Source organism: Urocitellus parryii, chromosome 5 (assembly GCF_045843805.1).
Source record: "Urocitellus parryii isolate mUroPar1 chromosome 5, mUroPar1.hap1, whole genome shotgun sequence".
Taxonomy (NCBI): domain Eukaryota; kingdom Metazoa; phylum Chordata; class Mammalia; order Rodentia; family Sciuridae; genus Urocitellus; species Urocitellus parryii.
In genome coordinates this window covers 94,309,878-94,328,951 of record NC_135535.1, presented here as the reverse complement: position 1 = coordinate 94,328,951, position 19,074 = coordinate 94,309,878, and the positions used below count along the sequence as shown (strand labels likewise).

At 35.5% G+C, this 19,074-nt stretch overlaps 1 protein-coding gene across 1 annotated transcript in view; it reads left to right on the top strand.

The window, feature by feature from the left end:
- Ptpro (protein tyrosine phosphatase receptor type O) overlaps positions 1-19,074 on the top strand; it is a 107,736-nt gene that overhangs the window by 16,909 nt on the left and 71,753 nt on the right. Inside the window, exons 3-7 of the mRNA XM_077799073.1 lie at positions 5,683-5,841; positions 7,037-7,189; positions 8,956-9,399; positions 11,086-11,247; positions 14,792-14,988. Coding sequence (XP_077655199.1) covers positions 5,683-5,841; positions 7,037-7,189; positions 8,956-9,399; positions 11,086-11,247; positions 14,792-14,988 — 1,115 coding nt within the window. The remainder of the gene's footprint in view (positions 1-5,682; positions 5,842-7,036; positions 7,190-8,955; positions 9,400-11,085; positions 11,248-14,791; positions 14,989-19,074) is intronic.

The window sequence follows — 19,074 nt, the reverse complement described above, 5'->3', positions numbered from 1 at the left end:
GGGGGATGAAAAAGCAAAAAATGAAACTAGAACCTGAGTTTCAAAACACATGATGAAACCTAATGCTAAGAACAATGGACATCACAACAACTGCAATGTTTCAGATTCTATTTTAAATAGCTATCTAACAAAAAATTATAGTAAGTTTATGATGTTCAAAGACATAAGTGTAAGAATGACATCTATTTTCAAAGGTCAAAGAATAGCAAAACAAAAAGTGGCAAGAATAAAAACACATAGAATACATATAAGTATATACAAACTTTCTGAGATGATAGTTATTTAAATTAAAATTTTAATTGGACCAACTAGTTAAAATTAATTTAATTGAATTGAAAGCCCACTTGCAATATTCAGGACTGTTTGTATACCGATGACCGTTAAAGAGAACTGGAAGGTGACACTGAGAACAAAGAGTCTCTTGTGAGCAATTGCCCCATATTTTTCTTCTTTTTCTTTTTTCTAAGTACTGGAGATTGAATTCAGGAGTGCTTAATGAGTGAACCATATCCACAGCACCTCCTTATTTTTATTTTTGAGACACATTCTCACCAAGTTGCTGAAGGCTTCTCTAAATTGCTGAAGCTAACCTTGAACTTGTGATCTTCTGGCCTCAGTCTCCCAAGTTACTGGGATTTCAGGCATGCACCACCTGCCCAATTACCCCATAATTCAGAACAGTGAGACAATCCACAGGTTGTGGAGATGGGAGTGGCCAAACTATGAAGACTTACAAGTTCTAGAAAAGAGAATGGAAGGATGGATACATATTAGAAGAGATGATCATGAGAATTTCCAAGATTTAAAGAATAACATGAATCCACAAGTTGACAGAGCATTCCAAGAACCTAGTAGGTAGTTCAAAACTAAGAACAGCCAAGTTCTGTGGTGCATGCCTATAATCCCAGCAGCTTGGGATGCTGAGGCAAGAGCATCACAAGTTCAAAGCCAGCCTCTCCAATTTAGTGAGGCTCTAACCAACTTAGAGAGATCACATCTCTAAATAAAATACAAAAAGTGCTAGGCAAAACTCAGCTCAAAGTAGATTAAGGGCCTAGGAATTAGACCAGAGACCCTGCGCCTAATAGAGAAAAAAGTAGGCCCAAATCTTCATCATATCAGATTAGACCCTGACTTCCTTAACAAGACTCCTATAAAAATCAATAATAAATGGGATGGATTCAAACTGAAAAGCTCTTCTCAGCAAAAGAAGCAATCAGTGAGGTGAAGATAAAGCCTACAGAATGGGAGCAAATTTTTACCACACACACTTCAGATAGAGCACTAATCTCTAGGATTTATTAAAAAACTCAAAAAAACTTAACAACAAAAAGAGAAAAAAACAAATAACCCAATCAATAAATGGGCTAAGGAACAGAACAGACACTTCTCAAAAGATAATATACAATCAATCAACAAATATATGAAAAAAACGTTCAACATCTTTAGCAATTGGAGAAATGCAAATCAAAACTACTCTACAATTTTATTTCACTCAAGTCAGAATGGCAGCTATTAAGAATACAAATAACAATAAGTTTTTTTCGAGGATGTGGGGGGAAAAGGCTCACTCATATATTGCAGGTGGGACTGCAAATTGGTGCAACCAATCTGGAAAGCAGTATGGAGATTCCTTGGAAAACTTGGAATAAAAGCACCATTTGACCCAGCTATAAACCCACTCCTTGGTTTATCTCCAAAGGACTTACAAACAGCATACTACAGTGATGCAGCCACATCAACATTTATAGCAGCACAATTCATAATAGCTAAATTGTGGAATCAACCTGGATGCCCTTCAATAGATGAATGGAAAAAGAAACTGTGGTATATATACACAATGGAATATTACTCAGCATTAAAAGAGAATAAAATCATGGCATTTGCAGGTAAATGGATGGAGTTGGAGAATGAAGTGCTATGTAAGCCAATCCCAGAAAACCAAAGACTGAATGTTTTCTCTGATATGTGGATGCTGATCCATAATGGGGGTAGGAATGGAGTAACTTTGGATAGGACAAAGGGGAGGGAGGTGATGGGAGAGGGCATGGTGGTAGGAAAGTGGTGGAATGAGATGGACATCATTACCCTAAGTACATGTATGAAGACATGAATAATGTGACTCTACTTTGTGTACAACCAGATAAATGAAATTTGTGCTCTATATGTGTACTATGAATTGAAATGCATTTAGCTGTCATGTATAATAAATTAGAATAAATAAATAAATTTTTAAAAAGAAAAGAAATAATGCTGGGGATGTTGTTCTAGTGGTTGAGCACTCTTGGGCTCAATCCCTGGTACCAAATAAATAAATAAATAAAATAACTAAGTATATGATGGTAAAACTGCAGTTTATCAAGGCTAAATTTAGAAGGAAAAAAATATAACCTTGGAAGATACCAGAGGTAAAGAGCATAGTATCTACAAGGGACTGGTCATCAAGCTGACAGAGCCTTTTCTTCTGCAATAATTGGTGCAAGAAGAATAAGGAAGCAGTATTTTCAAAGTACTGGGGATGAATCTGTCTACCTAGAATTTATATTCAGCTATGTCAAAAATAACATGAAGAATAAAAAAAACAAAGAAATTTTATAATATACAAAGCTTAGGAGAATGTAACACCCATAACTCTAATGAACTCATAATAGACATATTTCAGCAAGAAATAAAGGTGAATCTTTAAGAAATACATACACATACAGAAATGACAGAGGTAATATACTATATGACAGAGATTGTATGACAAATTAGTTGGAAAAGATTGAAGAAGAACCCATAAAACAGACAAAAGTCAAACAATTCTAAGAAGTGGGGATCTGAGTGGTTAAAAAAATAATCAACCTCCTTCATAAGCAGGAAATTAAAACAATGAGACAAAATTTCATACTCTGTGGTGGCAAAAATTAGGAAAACCAACATAAGCAATTGCTAGAGAAAAATGTGGATAAACAAGAACTATCATACATTGCTGATAATAATGTCAATTGACATAATCAAATTAGACCACACTTTGGCAATATCTTATATGACTGAAAATGTGTATACCCATATCCTACAATCTAGAATTTCCAGCCTTAGGAGACATGCCCAAGCACTTATTGCAGCAGTGTTCATAAGACTGGATAGTTAAAGGCAAGTATCTACCAAAGCAATTACAGATTTATTGTATAACTTATATAGTGATAAAATGAACACTTCAGAAACTAAAAGTTTCTAAAGATACTTATATCAAGATGGATGAATCTCAAAAGAATGTTAGGTGATAAAAGCAAGCTGCAGAATGATATGTAGGACAGGGTTCTATTGGCATGATATATAAAAACATGAAATAATGCTGACTACATACAAATATTTTTTTTAAAAAAACGAAACATCAGAAGATAAACACTAAATTCAGAGTAACAATTTACTCCTGGCCATGTTAGAGGTCCCAGGTAAGTTATATAGGGGAGTTTCAGCTGTTTCATACAGCTTAGTTTATTTGAAATATTAAAAGTCCTGAAGAAAGTAATAATAAGCAAAGTTAATAAGTGATTCACATTTTCTAGCTACCCCATTTCTCTGTCCAGTCCAGTCTGGCTCCTAAATCAAGAACAGGAAGCACAGCAGAGTGGTTGATAGCCACTTGGAGTATGGAATTAGATCAGGCTTTAACCTTTTTATCACTGAAATACATGTAGGTAATTACACCTCTGATTTATGCCCATCACTTAAAAATAATTTTTTTTCCTTTTTCAAAAAGAAAAATAATGAAACAACTAACCAGACAGATAACAGAAGATTTGGAGACTATGCACCTGGGTTCTACTGAAAACAGTAATTCTTAAACAGAATACACCTCATTAATGACTAGGCATGGAGTTGAGGACTTGCAGCTGATCTGGGGATCATTTACATTGAAGCTGAGGGAAATGTATAAAACAAACATGCAATCAGACATTTTAGAAATTCTCTTAAAGTTTAAGTAGCTTTGCAGCAGTCCAAAAAAAAAAAAAAAAAGAAAGAAAGAGAAAAATCCTGAAAATAAATAAATCCGCATATATGACTTGCATTTCAAAGTTTAACTGTGGCTTTGATGTGCAGACCTCATGCCTCGGGTATGAAAGATTGACTGGACCTCTAATTTCCCTTTTCAGTGGAGGGAACCTTGGTGAGGGTGTGAAACAGGGCTGCAGCAGGGGAAGAGGTCCAGCTCCGTGGTTCCTTTTTTGCTCTTAGCTTTCACCATTTTTTTTTTTTTTAACATCCAGAGTTCATAGCTAGATAGAATAAACTCTCTGGATTAGTGATTAGGCTGAGTTGAAAGAAAGACCTTCAGATTATTCTCTAGGAGTTTTGAACTCAGACCTCAGATCTTCAAGGTTGTTTGTTTACACAGTACACTAAGTACACTATGAAATAAAACTTTTATGTAGAAAGACCAGGGATGGGACAAGGATAAAACAAACTTTTAAACCAGAGAATACAGTACAGTCTGCAGAGACACAACCACAAAATATACTACAATGTGAAAGCCTCCCTTTTTTATAGATATTGGCTTGGGTTTCCATAAAATTCAGGAAAACTCAAAGATTTTACATGTACTTTCAATCTTCTTTCAATCTCTTTAATCAAAAGCAAAAAAAAAAAATAGGTTAAGGCCCTCAGGAACAGAATGAACTATATTCAGCTACAGATTGAAATAAACAAGATTCTCAATAATTATTTGTTGAAAGAACTAAATCCAGTTTTGGCATCTTATGTTATTGAAACTGAAATTTTAAAACTATAAAATTTAAACAGAGGATACTGCTTTAGTTTGGGCTATAGATGATGTCTGAGAATCCTCCCAACTTAAAAACTTTGAATTAAAATTTTTTATTTAATAACACAATGGTTGACTCCAAACCAAATTACTTTAAATATTTTTAATCAAATTAATGTACATAAAATTTATCCAGTAGCTCCTTCAGAAGGGTAGGGCAGCTCTTTTATTTTTCAAGAATTTTGCTGCATGAAGGAACATGGAGGAAATGCAGACATATCTCAATCAAAAATTTTTTAATGAGTGTTTAAAAAGTTTTGTGTTGAATTAACAGCTCAAGCAAACTAGAATAAATTTTAAGCTTCGGTAGAAAGAATGGTTTGATAACAATTTAAACTGTCATTTACAAAATTGAGTATTTTACAATTTTATGCATAACATAGAAAAATAAATGCTAAATTCCCATGAAGAAATAAATGATCACATAAATATTTATCATTGGCCAGAGCCAAAACGTATTTTTCTGTTACTGGTTTGTTATTAACATCAAATTTTCTTGGCATAAGGAGAAGAAAAATGAGCTAGGAATCTGGAGATACAGATGCTGCCACAAACTTGTTAAATTGTCTATGACAAGTAATTTAGTCTTTTGAGCTTTAATTAATATTTGTTCTGTCTTGATCTCAGGGCTGTTGCAAATGACAAATGACAAAAAATGAATCTGAAAGGTTTTTGAAAAGCGGAAAGTGCCATGTAAAATGGAGTTTATTAATTATTGCTAAAGAAAATACTCAACTCGTGAGAACTGAGGAGCTCAGTGCTCAGAGAACATAAAAATATGAGTAAAATTCTAGAAGTAATTCTTGGTACTTCAAATACTGATGACTTTCTCTCCTTTTTCCTTTTCCCTTTCTCCGTTTACTTTCCTTCCATAGAACCTCTACCTGTAACCAGTGTTTCAATATATGACTATAAACCTTCTCCTGAAACAGGAGTCTTGTTCGAAATCCATTATCCAGAGAAATATAATGTTTTCACAAGAGTAAACATAAGCTACTGGGAAGGCAAGGACTTCCGGACTATGCTATATAAAGGTAAGAGGCAAAAGAAAGACTAAAGAGTAGTGATTATTACTTATTACATGACTTTTTCCAAGTGGTCTCCTCTCTTACTCTAAAGACTTTTTATAATTCACTACTTGACCTATAAATGAGCCATTAAAAATAGTTATTGATTCATGAAAATTTTGTTATGAGGAGTCTCAGAACATCTGGTTCATTAGCTGAGAATCACAAGTCATGCATACCATATGAGAAGTACTCAAATTATTTTCAGTTACAGGTTATTCTTGCCAAAGGCACCATGCCTGGTGCAGGAAATGAATTCAAAGAAGTTTAGAAGCAACTTTGCCTACCCATTTCTTTCTGAGTATGATACAAGGGCATTTCTAGAATTGGTTGACAAAGGCAACCTTTCACAAAGTTTTGTCTGAAGATGGTACAAGATTATTTTTAAATGCAAAAGGCAATATTTTTTGTTTCTTTGAATATATTTGCCTACATAAAGAAAGTAATGATTGCATTAATACACAAAAATTGTTTTCACTGTTTTTACTGGCCTGATGGGCACCCGGTGAGGAAGGTAGAGAAAGAGGATAGCCCATGGGAATTGAATAATTCAAATTATTCAAAGAATCAAGTCAACATTGCTGGGTGCTTGTCATTTCTTTCCTTTATTTCTTTTAACTTGGATTGGATATTTAAATATATTATTTTCTCTAATATGTTCCAAATGGAATCCAAATTTCCATCTTCTTCTTTAGAACAGGCCCTGTCTGCCAATTGGCAGATAAACCAGTCTACTTTAAAAGTAAGCTAATTTTTAGGTTTTTATATGAAAATATTTTTCTGTGAAATTACTATTTATTCTGTCATGAAGTGGCAGAATACTATGGGTTTTTTCATCCTTAAAATAAATGACTAGCATAAATCTGATCTCAATAATGTCTCACTAAAATTTCGTATAATAAAACTATACTCTTGGGTTCAATTCCCAGCACCACATCCAATTATGTCCAATCTCCTTCAAAATTCTGGCAGAAAGGCTTTCAGGATTCAGTGTAAAAAAGATTCAAAATTTGATCTCTAGTTCTAATTATTTTTTTACTGACCATGCCAGAAGTTGAAGGGAACATTATTTTATGGATATTTAATCATAATTGGAAATTTCTACAAGTATATGACATTCAGAAAATCCTATTTTTATTGTAATTGACTTTTTTCTTCACAGATTTCTTTAAGGGAAAAACAGTATTTAATCACTGGCTGCCAGGAATTTGTTATAGTAACATTACCTTTCAGCTGGTATCTGAGGCGACTTTTAATAAAAGTACCCTTGTGGAGTACAGTGGTGTCAATCATGAACCCAAACAACATAGAACTGGTAAGTCTTCTGAAGAAGCAAATTTAGTAAAAAAATAATTAAGTTATATGTTGCTGTATATTGAATTTTATTCTTTTAAAAAACATAATGTTGAAGAGCTAAGAAAATAAATATATATTTTAACAAACTACAATACATTTTCAATCAATTTGAAAGGAACCAAGTGTAATCTTAGATCTACAATCTTTAAATAAAAAAAATATGTGATTTTTACCAAAAGTTATAATTAAGTGACTTAACTGGATCTAATAGACATTGGTTATCCTATAGCCTGACATTGGTTATTCTCTAACCTATACTCTGACAAATGCCCACATAGCAGAAAAGCAGATGGGAGACATTGAAGTACAGTCTATCATATTATTAAGGAAAAATATTGGGACTTTGATATTTAAAACTTACAGTGCTTAAATTTTAGTAGCATCAGTAATGTGAAGAAGTATTATATGATGGATGCATGCATGCATGGATGAAAAGAATGGATCCCGTTAAAAATGCCATGTGCTGTAGTGCACACCTGCAATCCCAGGCTGAGGCAAGAGAATCACAAGTTTGAGGCCAGCCTCAGAAATTTATAGAGACCCTCAGCAATTTATCAAAGACCCTGCCTCAAAATAAAAAAATAAAAAGAACTGGGGATATATCTTAGTGGTATAGGACACCTGGGTTCAATCCCCAGTATCCCAAATAAAATAATACCTACTGAATACCCATCATCAATATAAGCAATGTTGAGTATGCCTAATGATGCTCAAAAGGCCCTTGTTATAAGAATTGGAAACAGACTCTGATAGATCACCCAACGGCCCCTACAATTCAAAATTCTAAGATATCATGACTCTCATTTCATTAGGCTAATATGAGGAAACTATTTCAGCTAACTAGCTAATTCACCTCATCTCCACATCAAGATTCTATTTGTCTTTTTTATTATTTGGTTTAAATAAAGACACATTGATTAAGCACATTCTACCTGGAAGTTGTTCTAAGTCCTAAAACAGATTAACACAAAGTGAGATGAGACAGGTCCTCTGTCCTCAAAAAGTGGTACAGGTATTGTACAAATGACAGTAATACAAGGCAGAATGAAATAATGTCATCAAAGAGGTAAAAAGTTACATAATAGTAAAAAGGAAGGAGAGATAAATTTTTATTAGAAGTTTATTGAAGAGGTGGTATTTGAGCTGCTATGTGAGGAACAGGTAGAAACTATTGCAGTTAGAAACCATGAAGTGTCTTTATAATTTTCTACCTCATTCATAAATTCATTTTGTTCTCACGTTTCATCTTAGAGAAGTGAGGAGCAAAGCCATATTTCCAACACATGTGTCAACAACTCTCAAACCAACTCATGTATGCAGATATTCTAGGTGCAGCTATGTCACTGAAGTAGTCTTATCTTGATAGCTACAAGTAAATTATATTTAGACTTTTTTTAATAAAAATCCAGAGATACTTTGTATTAAAAAGTGAAATTGTGATAAACTAAAGAATATTTATATAACTTTTCTTTAGAAATACTTAAATTACCACTTCAACAAGCATAAGTTAATACTTTTGAAGAATAACTGATGATTTGCTAATATGTACACATCATCCACTACACACATTAGAAGTATGGCTACTTAAAACTACAGATTTTCTTCATGTAAATTTGTCTGTATGTTAGAAGTAAAATTAAACTTTATGTTGTAAATGTGTTTGATTCATTAGTTTCCAGTATAACAGAGTTAAAGTAACTTGAAAATTGAAATTTTCCTTTACAGCCCCATATCCACCTCGAAATATTTCTGTTCGCTTTGTAAACTTGAACAAGAACAACTGGGAAGAACAGAGTGGCAATTTCCCAGAAGAATCCTTCTTAAAATCGCAAGATTCAACAGGAAAACACAAACTCTTCCACTTCACAGATGAAACTCCTGAGATTCCCTCTGGCAATCTCTCTTCTGGTTGGCCTGATTTTAACAGCAGCGACTATGAAACCACATCTCAGCCCTATTGGTGGGACAGTGCATCCGCAACTCCTGAAAATGAAGATGAATTTGTCAGTGTACTTCCCATAGAATACGAAAATAATAATACACTCAGCGAGACTGAGAAGTCAACAGCAAGCTCTTTTTCTTTCTTCCCTGTTCAAATGATATTGAGCTGGTTACCACCAAAACCACCTACTGCCTTTGATGGATTCAATATTCTCATAGAAAAAGAAGGTAAGGCAGCAGGAGACCAGAGGAAATAAGAAATGATGCAAAGAAAAGGAAATTTAAAATGGTTTTAGATTTGAGATTAGAAAGAAAGTACCTATCACTAGGTAGGTACTTAATATCTAAATATAAATGGAAAGAAAGAGCTAAGTCTTTGAGTATCCAATGTGGACTGAAAACAGGAAACCAAAATAAATAAGGTAGATCAGAAGATTGGAGTGCTTCACAAGTCCCCTTTACTAAAACCATACAGATTTCACTGCCTAACATTTCACATACCTCAGGTCACCAATAAAAACCTTATGTTGGGAAACATTTTAGATTAAGAATCTAGCCATTACAAAATATTATAGAATATTCTGGAACAAATTTGTGAAATACACAGCAAAAGAATCTTTACTGTTCATAAAAGTCTGAGACCTGTGACCTGCCTTCCCAGTTATTCATTCCTTATGGGATGTGCCCCTCTGGAACCAGTGCTCAGGTTTTTCCCAAAGAGGAGCTGTTAGCAAAAAGCAAAATAGGTAACAACTGCGTCATATTTTGTATTCATTTATCAAGCATTTCAAATCTGTTCTTTATATTGTAGCCCACTAATTCATGAAAACAGAGCCATGGCATATCTGAATGTTTGGTAGATTTTTATGGCTATTTTTTGTCTGTCTTGTTTTTACAGTAACATACGTCATTTGCTATTTTCCAGTCTAGTAGTTTGGGTAGTGCAGGTTGTCAGGCTGTCAAAATTTGAAATGACAATGGCAGCCTGATTTTCATGGAAGGACATTAGAATCATGCAGGTTCATATATGAGATGTTGTTTGTTTGTATTTTATTTAATAAAATGAGATGTATCTTCTAGACTAGACTGGGTTCTTTTATACTAAATGATAGTGCAATAAACCACACTCAAATATTATATAAAATTGAAATCCTTGGTTAATTATAATTATTTGAATCAAAAGTTATTTGTCTGGAATTGCTTAATTTAAAAAACAATAGTTTCCTTAACCTATTTTTTGTCTTTTCTTTTATTCTGAGAAAAATAGTGTCTTGTAACTCAGAATATTTTTAATGCCTATTTCCTTGCAAATTCAATCATGCCTTTGTCTGACTGCAGTATGTTCTTTTGAAGACTATTGTAGTTACCAACAGATGATAATGACTTCAACTGAATTAATAAAGCAGCAGGAGATAGACTCTGAAACAATGTAAAATAATTCCTACTTTTAAAGGTTCCGGAAGAAAACAGGTGTAGGAAAAACATGGTGTGACATATTTCTCTAACTAGAAATAATTCAATATATTTTAAAACATTTATGGGTATTTAATGCTGCAATGAGGAACTTAGAAGATACATGGTAGTAATTATTTCTTATCTCTTATATCAGATGAAAAACCCAATGATTGCTATCTTGTCCTACCATGCTGTTTCTATTGTGCACAGAATTTTATTGAGTAAAAATATATAAGATATGTAGTATGTCCATTCCTAGTTCTATTGATTTGGACACCATATTTTAGTTTTGGTATTTTAAAGTTTGAAAAAAAATGAACTTTTATCCATCTTTTTTTATTTATAATGCCTTTAGTTTAGAGGCCCAAGTGACTTTAAATTAATTGGCTTGTCTATACCCAGGGTCCTTCCATATGTCAATTCAGATATATTCTCTTTGTGTGTGTATGTATGGTTTAGATAACTTTACTGAATATTTGACCGTGGATGAAGAAGCACATGAATTCGTCGCAGAATTGAAGGAGCCTGGGAAATATAAGCTATCTGTCACAACATTTAGTTCTTCAGGATCTTGTGAAACCCGAAAAAGTCAGTCAGCAAAGTCACTCAGCTTTTATATCAGTAAGTAGCAAAGAGATTATTTTGTGCTTACAGGGAAGCTAGAACAATGAAGCTGTTGAGATTAATGATGCTCAGGTGTCAATTATTCACAAACCTTAGGGATCCTGAGAATTCTTCAAGGTCGGGGGGAGGCTGGGATCCAGGAGCTTCTGACAGCAGAGGAAATATATGTATGTTTAATAGTAGCAGACCTACCCAGGGATTTAACTTGAGGATTATTTTTACTATTGTGATAATTGAACATTTATTAAGCTAGCCTTCCACACTAGCTGTAACAAACTCTCCAAGGACAAGGACACACAGTTTGGGAAATATGACTTTTGTTTGAGTTCATAATGAAATTTTCTATTATAGGACTATAAAAAATCTCATTACAGTATCGGACTTGTGGAGTTCAAAAAGAGAAGGTTCAAGCGTAGTTATACCCAGGTGGTCTCCCTGCAGTTGGCAGGAGAATACAAAGCTAGAGCATCCTAAAAGCCAGTCTCACATCTCAGGGTAGCTTCTACGGATTCCATAAAAGTAACAGCAGAGCAAGAGTGAGGCCCTCAGGCTGTACCAGCAGTGTGTCTCTGTAATGTTTTTAGCTTAACTATGTTTAATGGATGTTTAGGGGCTAAGCCTCAGTCACGCAGCTCACCAGGACTTTAATGTGCTTGTTGATCAGGAGAAAGAAAAGCCAGAAAACATGGACAAATACTATTCTCAGAAAAGGGTGACCACTCTCTATTCCTTGGCCTTCTTTACAGGCAAAACACCACCCTTTCTCAAATGATCCTCCAAAGATGGGTAGGGAGAAGAGGGGCAGAGGGAGAAAATCAGTCTACTTACCAGCTTAAAAATGTTGAAAATGATGCCCCTAATATAGCATTTTTACTTCGGAAACCAAAATATCACCACCCACGAAAGGTCCGAACTACTTATCCATCAGACACACAAAAAGGATATTGGTGATTGCCTTACATGGATTCCAATCATGGAAAATGTTTGATATGAGATCACTGAGAATGAAACAAAGCCAAGTATTCAGTACTTCCCAAGAGGCTAAAAATGCTACAATGAAGGAGACTCCCTGTCCACCAGGGCAGACCCACTGCCAGTGTCCTCTCTCCCTCAATGGTTTTGGCCACGTTAGCTTTCTGTCCTCTGAATTTCAATTGTGTTTCATGGTGCACAGCATAAAACACACACTTAATGAGGGACATTTTCCCAGATGCATTTTAAGGGTGTTCATCTTGCTTCTCACACCAAATTTTAAATCCTAGGCTGCCATGATATTATTTGCTTATGTATGTATTCATTCTTTTGTACATTCAATAAATACTTATTGAATTACTTTTATCAATAAAAGTGTTATTCTGTTCTCAACTATATCGAAAGTGAGCATTATTCAGTATTTGTCTGAATTGCTCAGATAAATGATTATTTCAGAGACATTTCTTAGTATTAATCTGTAAAAAGATAGACCAGTAGAAATCCTTTTGCCAATAAAAAAAACGTTTAAATCCTTAGAATATTCTGTAGATATTAAGGAGTTGTACAATGTACTGTGTAGATATAAATATTTATACTCAACAGGGTAGACGAGAAACAAATTAGGGTAGCTTGATTTCATTCAACATAGGGCAGTTACACACCAACTAAATAACATTTGCAGCCCATTTGCCTAACCCAACTGTTTCAGACATTCTGGTATTGAGTTACTGCATTAAGATTTATTACATTAAGATTTACGTTTATGTTATTGCATTATGATTTATATTTGCATAGTTTTGAAGGCTTTCCAAGAGATGAGAATTAAAGCAGATACTTACCTTAGTCCCTCAACAGTTTTATGAAGGAAACATTTTTATTATCCCCATTTTTTTATGTGAAAAAAGCTGAGTAACACAAAATTCAGTGACTTCCTCACATGTCAGAACAGGGATTAGAATTTAGCAATATGTAGCTTGCAGGGACACCTCACCTTGCTGACCATCAGGTCAGTTCTCATGTAAAACTAAGAAATAAGAGCTTCCTGCCACTTTATGGCTCCCTGCCCCCTCTATGACAGTAGCCTGACAGCAATAACACTTCACATTTACATAGTTCTCTAACACAGCAACAGCCTTGCAAAGTAGATTAATCAGATGGCATCAGGATATTTTGTCACAAAGCCACTGACTCAGAAGACAGGAGGTCCGGAGGTGGTCCCAAGTAGCTCTGTGACACTGGTCAAGTCTGTGCAACCTCTTTTCTCACCAATAAGACATTGGATCCTAAAGTTCTTTTCTATTCCAACATTCCATGATTTGTCCATTTGACAGATGCAGTGACTGAGATTTGGAGACATGAGATTGTTTGCCAAGTTTTACCATAAGTAATGAGTACACTGGAAGCCTGGGACAAGTTTACTACTTTCAAACCAAAGCTTCTCACTATTTAATAGGGCTCTAAGAAGCCACATGCAGAGTTTAGAACATGGATTTTGAATCAGACTTCTTGTATGTGAATCCCAACATGATTTACTTTATATCTTCCTCAGTTTCTTTTTCTGAAAAGCAAGATTTAATACTAGTATTTACCTCATAAGCCTTTTAGATGAATTCAAGGATTAAAACACATAATCACATATAAACTAAGTCAGAGCCTAGTACTATCATTTAAGAACTATTTCCTTTGCACCATTTGCATTCAGCCTGAATCTGCCCTCGCCCCCCCCCCCCCCCCCCCCGCAGAGCACCTCCTAGGAATACAGTTTTCTATTAAAAGACTGTAAAATGCATCCTAAACAAAGAAGAGGAAGTTACTTGCAAATTTGCATTTCAAGGGGAATTTCTGTAGATAATAATCACCTTAACACTTCTTAAGTCCTTACCATGTACCAGGCACTGTGCTAAGAACTACTTCAAAAACCCGAGAGAACAAAGCTACTGATGGACACTTCTGTGAAGATATTTTGTAGCAAGGAACCTCACCCCATCCCTCAAATACCGCCCAGGTTTTAGCCTGCTTCTTTAATTGAGCTAGCCTGTTTCCTATTTCTTGTCTAATATAGTCACAGTCTGCTTCTTTGTTCTTGCTGATGCTAAATTTAAATTTTTTTTCACAGGATTGTAGCAGAGACTAATTTGAATCTCAAAGCAATTATTTCTAGAAACCAAAGATCCTCACAGCAAAGGAATTATGAACACTGATGAAACACTACACTGCCACACCCTCCCTTTGTTAAAAGAAAAGTAAATTCTCTCTGGTAAAAAAAAGTTACCAGGATACTCTCAGATGCATATGACAAACTGAAGTGGAGCTTCTCTCCATCAGTAAAACTATATTTGCCTTTGTTGTTGTTGTTGTTGTTGTTGCTGCTGCTGCTGCTACTGTTTGGAATGGTGGGGAGATGGAGTTGAGGACTGTCACTGGGTAGAGGATGGAAAGAGCAACCACCAGTCTTGCACTGAGTATCTCTCTAAGGGCACAGGAAAATAACATGATGTTTAGACTAGAATCTTTGATCTCAACCAGCTCAGGGTGCAAGCTCTCTTATGTTCTGATTTGAAATGTTCAGGTCCTACAGGAGAGTGGATTGAAGAATTGACGGAGAAGCCCCAGCATGTGAGCGTCCATGTTTTAAGTTCAACCACTGCACTGATGTCCTGGACATCTTCCCAAGAGAACTACAACAGCACCATTGTGTCTGTGGTATCCCTGACCTGCCAGAAACAAAAGGAGAGCCAGAGGCTTGAAAAGCAGTACTGCACTCAGGTAAAGGAAAGGCACCCGAAGCAGTGTCATTGGCAAAGCCAGGTGACAATGGCAGGAAGCAGCACTGAGGTCTCCCTGGGAGGGCAGGAGTGTTGGAGGCAGGATTACCAAGAGCCAGCAGAGGAGCTGGGTATGCTCTTTAGCTACATATTCTTTCCTTTCATAGGAGCCCATTTTCCTTTCACTTTTATTCCTTGTTCAAGAAAATGTGCTGAGACCCTAAGACGTAACAAATACTAGGACAGATATTGGAGATCAAGATAATCTCCTGAGAACAACAGATAAGTGAACAAAGAATTACTGCACCTTATAGAATGAGCTCTATGCACAAAGTAAATGATAGAAAGGTCTCTTGAGTTCACAGGAGGAGCTGGGCATTAGGAACAGATTGGGAGGAGAGATAATTTAAAAACTGGTCATAAAACCTTCCCAGGGGAAGAGAGAAACAACCAAGCAGGAGTTGGGATGTCTTTTGCTTGTTTGTTTTACTTTTTTTCCCCCCATTCTTTTAGGTTTTATTTTAATTATAAAAGTAAACGTGTTCACAGAGAAAATAATTCAAAAGTATATAAAGTAAAAAAAATTCCCTTCTCACCCATCACAGCTGAGAAGAGTTTTGAAGGACAAATAGGAGTTAACTAGCCACCAAGGATAGTGAGGGGCAGGTGGAGAGGTGTTCTGTGAGGAGCTGACAGAATGGGTATGCACACTGGATCATGAGTCCTGAAGGAAATTTGACAGCAGGAGTTGAGAGCAACATTGCTCTCGGTCGCCCTGAGAACCTGAGGCCTTGTTCTATTTTCCTAAAAATCTCCTTTTATTTTTCCATATGGTGACATTAGATGAATTTTGGCATCTCACATATTATTTTCTTCCCTAAAGGCAAAAAACAATTAAATTACCTATTCATGTGGAGAAACTTCATGATGTTCCCATTCCCCCTAGGAAAATTAGGCAGTAGTGAAATTCAAACAGTGAGAAATTTTAAATTAATAAGAGAGATTACGGAATTATGACCTTCAGAGCACTAAAAGCAGTAGGATGCTGAGATAAAGCCATACTTGAGGATGAACCCACCCCTTGACTTAAATTAAGGGGTAAATGTGCTGATCCACTAACTAGTAATCAGAGCTCTTTGTGCAGCCCACTACCTGCCTTGGCTGAGAGCACTCAAGATAACTGGCCCATTCCACTGGCAGAAGAATGGGTTTCCCTTACAGTGATCTGGAACTCAACAGTCCAAAGCACATTTCCTTTTTGTTCCATCTATGTAAAAATTCTGTATCCTTCACATAGAAGCCAAAAGCTGAAGGTGCAGGTAGACATTATAAATTATAAATGAGCCACAAAAGTCTCGTCTAAGTGTACTTTGACAGTGCCCTTTCAAAATGCAAACATGAAACTGTTAAAGGTTATGGATGGCCACCGAGGCCAGTATTAAAGTGCAGTGCAAGAGCTAGAACACTAGGCTAGTTGTCATTTGTAACCATGAGACTTTTGGGGGATTGTGTTATGATACCACCATAGTCCATCCCCCCCCCCACACACAGACTTTTCAGATGAGGAAACCAAAGTTCAAAAAGGCTCAAGAACCAGCTGTGAGTTATATAGCAATCAACTAAAGAAATCTAAAAGATGATCTTACCAGGGCTGGTTTAACTTTGGCTTTGGCTTATTTCTTAAAGCAACCATTATCCCAAAAGAAAAAAAATAATATTTCTTGAGCTTTATATTCAATGGTACTGTATTTATATCAAAAGGAAAATCAAAATATGGCTCTAAAATAAAATGGATTTTAAAGCCAATCTAAGCTAAGTATCCCTTATTCAAAATACTCAGGATCAGAAGTATTTCAGATTTCAAATTTTTTTATTTGGGTATATTTGCATAGTCATAATGAGACTTGTATGAATGGTACCCACATTCTAAACACAAAATTTATTTATGTCATATATAACTTATACAAATAGGTTGATGTTAATTTTATAAAATATTTTTAATAGTTTTGTATATGAAGCAAGTTTTATGGTGTGAAATTTTCCTCTTGTGGGATAACATTGGTGTTCAAAAGTTTTCAGATTCCAGAGCATTTCAAATTGGGGATTTTCAGATTAGGGATACTCCAACCATCACTCATCACCATGGTTTTACTCCTGTAGTCTCACTGTACTTACATTGCTCAACCACTGTCTGTACCTCAGGATTATGCTTTTTATATTACCTAGGTGATCTGTAAGATTCACTGCTAATGTCCCTACTTGACCCTTTAACTCCACTGATTCCTGAGTGACTCTGTGTAAGGTGGGTCATATGAGGTAGCACAAATTTAGACCTGAACCCTAATTTCATGAAGCTTAGAATCTGGCCTTCCTTGTCAGTACAGTGTATTAATTGTGTTCTCATGGTGTGTGTGTGTGTGTGTGTGTGTGTGTGTGTGTGTGTGTGTGTTGCAAGCAAATGTTCTCAGGAAGGAGTTTTGTGATACATTTCTCCCAGCACCATTGTAAGACTATCCATTTACAAATCTGTTGAACATAAAGTCAGTGCTAAATCAGTGTGATGTAAAACACTCGAACAATTCTTCAGAGTAAATGTGCTCTCGGCATCCTCTCCAAAGACTTGTGCATAATCATACTTTTCAGAATGAGGAAGAGTCATATTCATGTGTATTAGTTCTTATGTGTGGTCTTAGTCCATGAATGTGTTCTGGCAACTTAGAGGAATGTATAACTTAATGACAAAATCAGACAGAAAGACAATCAAATGAAGAAATGGTAGAAGTAAAAGACAGAATATTTATGGGACCTTCCCAAAGTCACATAGCTGGTTAGTATCGGAGCAGTGGCCAACATCCAAATGATCTGAATTCCCAGCCAGTTTTTATGGATTGCGTATGCTGCCTTACGGGAGTTCACCCTCACCATCATCCTGACAGAGTCCAGAGCACAAACTCCAGCATCAGAACAAGTGTGGGTTTAAGACCTGAATCTAACAGTGAACACCAGGCAACTTTTTTCACCTCTGCAAGTCTTGGTGTCTTCATCTGTGATATGGGGAGAAGTGAATTCTACCTATGGAGTTGTGATAAAAATAAAAGGACTCTTTGTTTAATTCAGCATTTGGAACATAGTAAGTGCATAAAAAGAAGCATTAGCATTTATTTCTATCCAGATTTAGTTTGATGCTTTTTGAGTCAATGGAGGGAGGTGAAGCAGCTCTGGAGTCCTCTATAGAAAAGTCTGGAATATATGTATAGCTAAGAGCTAATGGAGGAAGGACCACACAATAGAATAAGAACATTTCAGACTCAGAGGAACTGTCACTATAATATATCTCTACTCCCCTATTTAACAGTCTATCTCATATTTCTTCCCACCATGCTCTCTAATACATTTTCCCTCATATTTCTTGAGCTGAAGAGGGGTATTTGGAGTGAGACTGATTTCAACTGAGCTCTCAAGATTGAAACTTAAACCAGTCAAGAAAAATACGGAAATGCTAAGATAGGTGGAAATTGATGGAAGGAATATAGAGTTATCTTGTAGGGAATAAAGCTAATGTTATTTAGTAAGAAGAATGCAGGAGCATTTCCCTTTCCCCCCTTCAACACATGTCTAAAGAAGTCCAGGATAAATAAAAAGAAATGGATATAGAGAAGACTTCTGCACCCCCACATTCATTTCAGCATTTTTCAAAGTAGCCAAGAAATGGAGTCAACTTAAGTATTCATCAGCAGATGAATAGATACTGAAAAAGTGGTATATACCCAGAATGGAACACTATACAGTCTTTTAAAAGAAGGAAATTCTATCATTTACAACAATATTGATGAACCTGGAGGACATCATACTAAGTGAAATAAGCAGCCATTGAAAGACAAATGCTGTGCGATCTACATATATATGGAATCTTTAAAAAAAACTCAATTTCATAGAAACAGAAGAAAGGTAGTTATTAGTTATCAGAAATTGGAGGGAGGAGGAGGAAGATGGGAAAAGGGAAAATGTTGAATAAAGGCTATAAAATTTCAATTATACTGGAGGAATACATTTTAGTGAGCACTTGATGGTAACCACAAGTAATAAT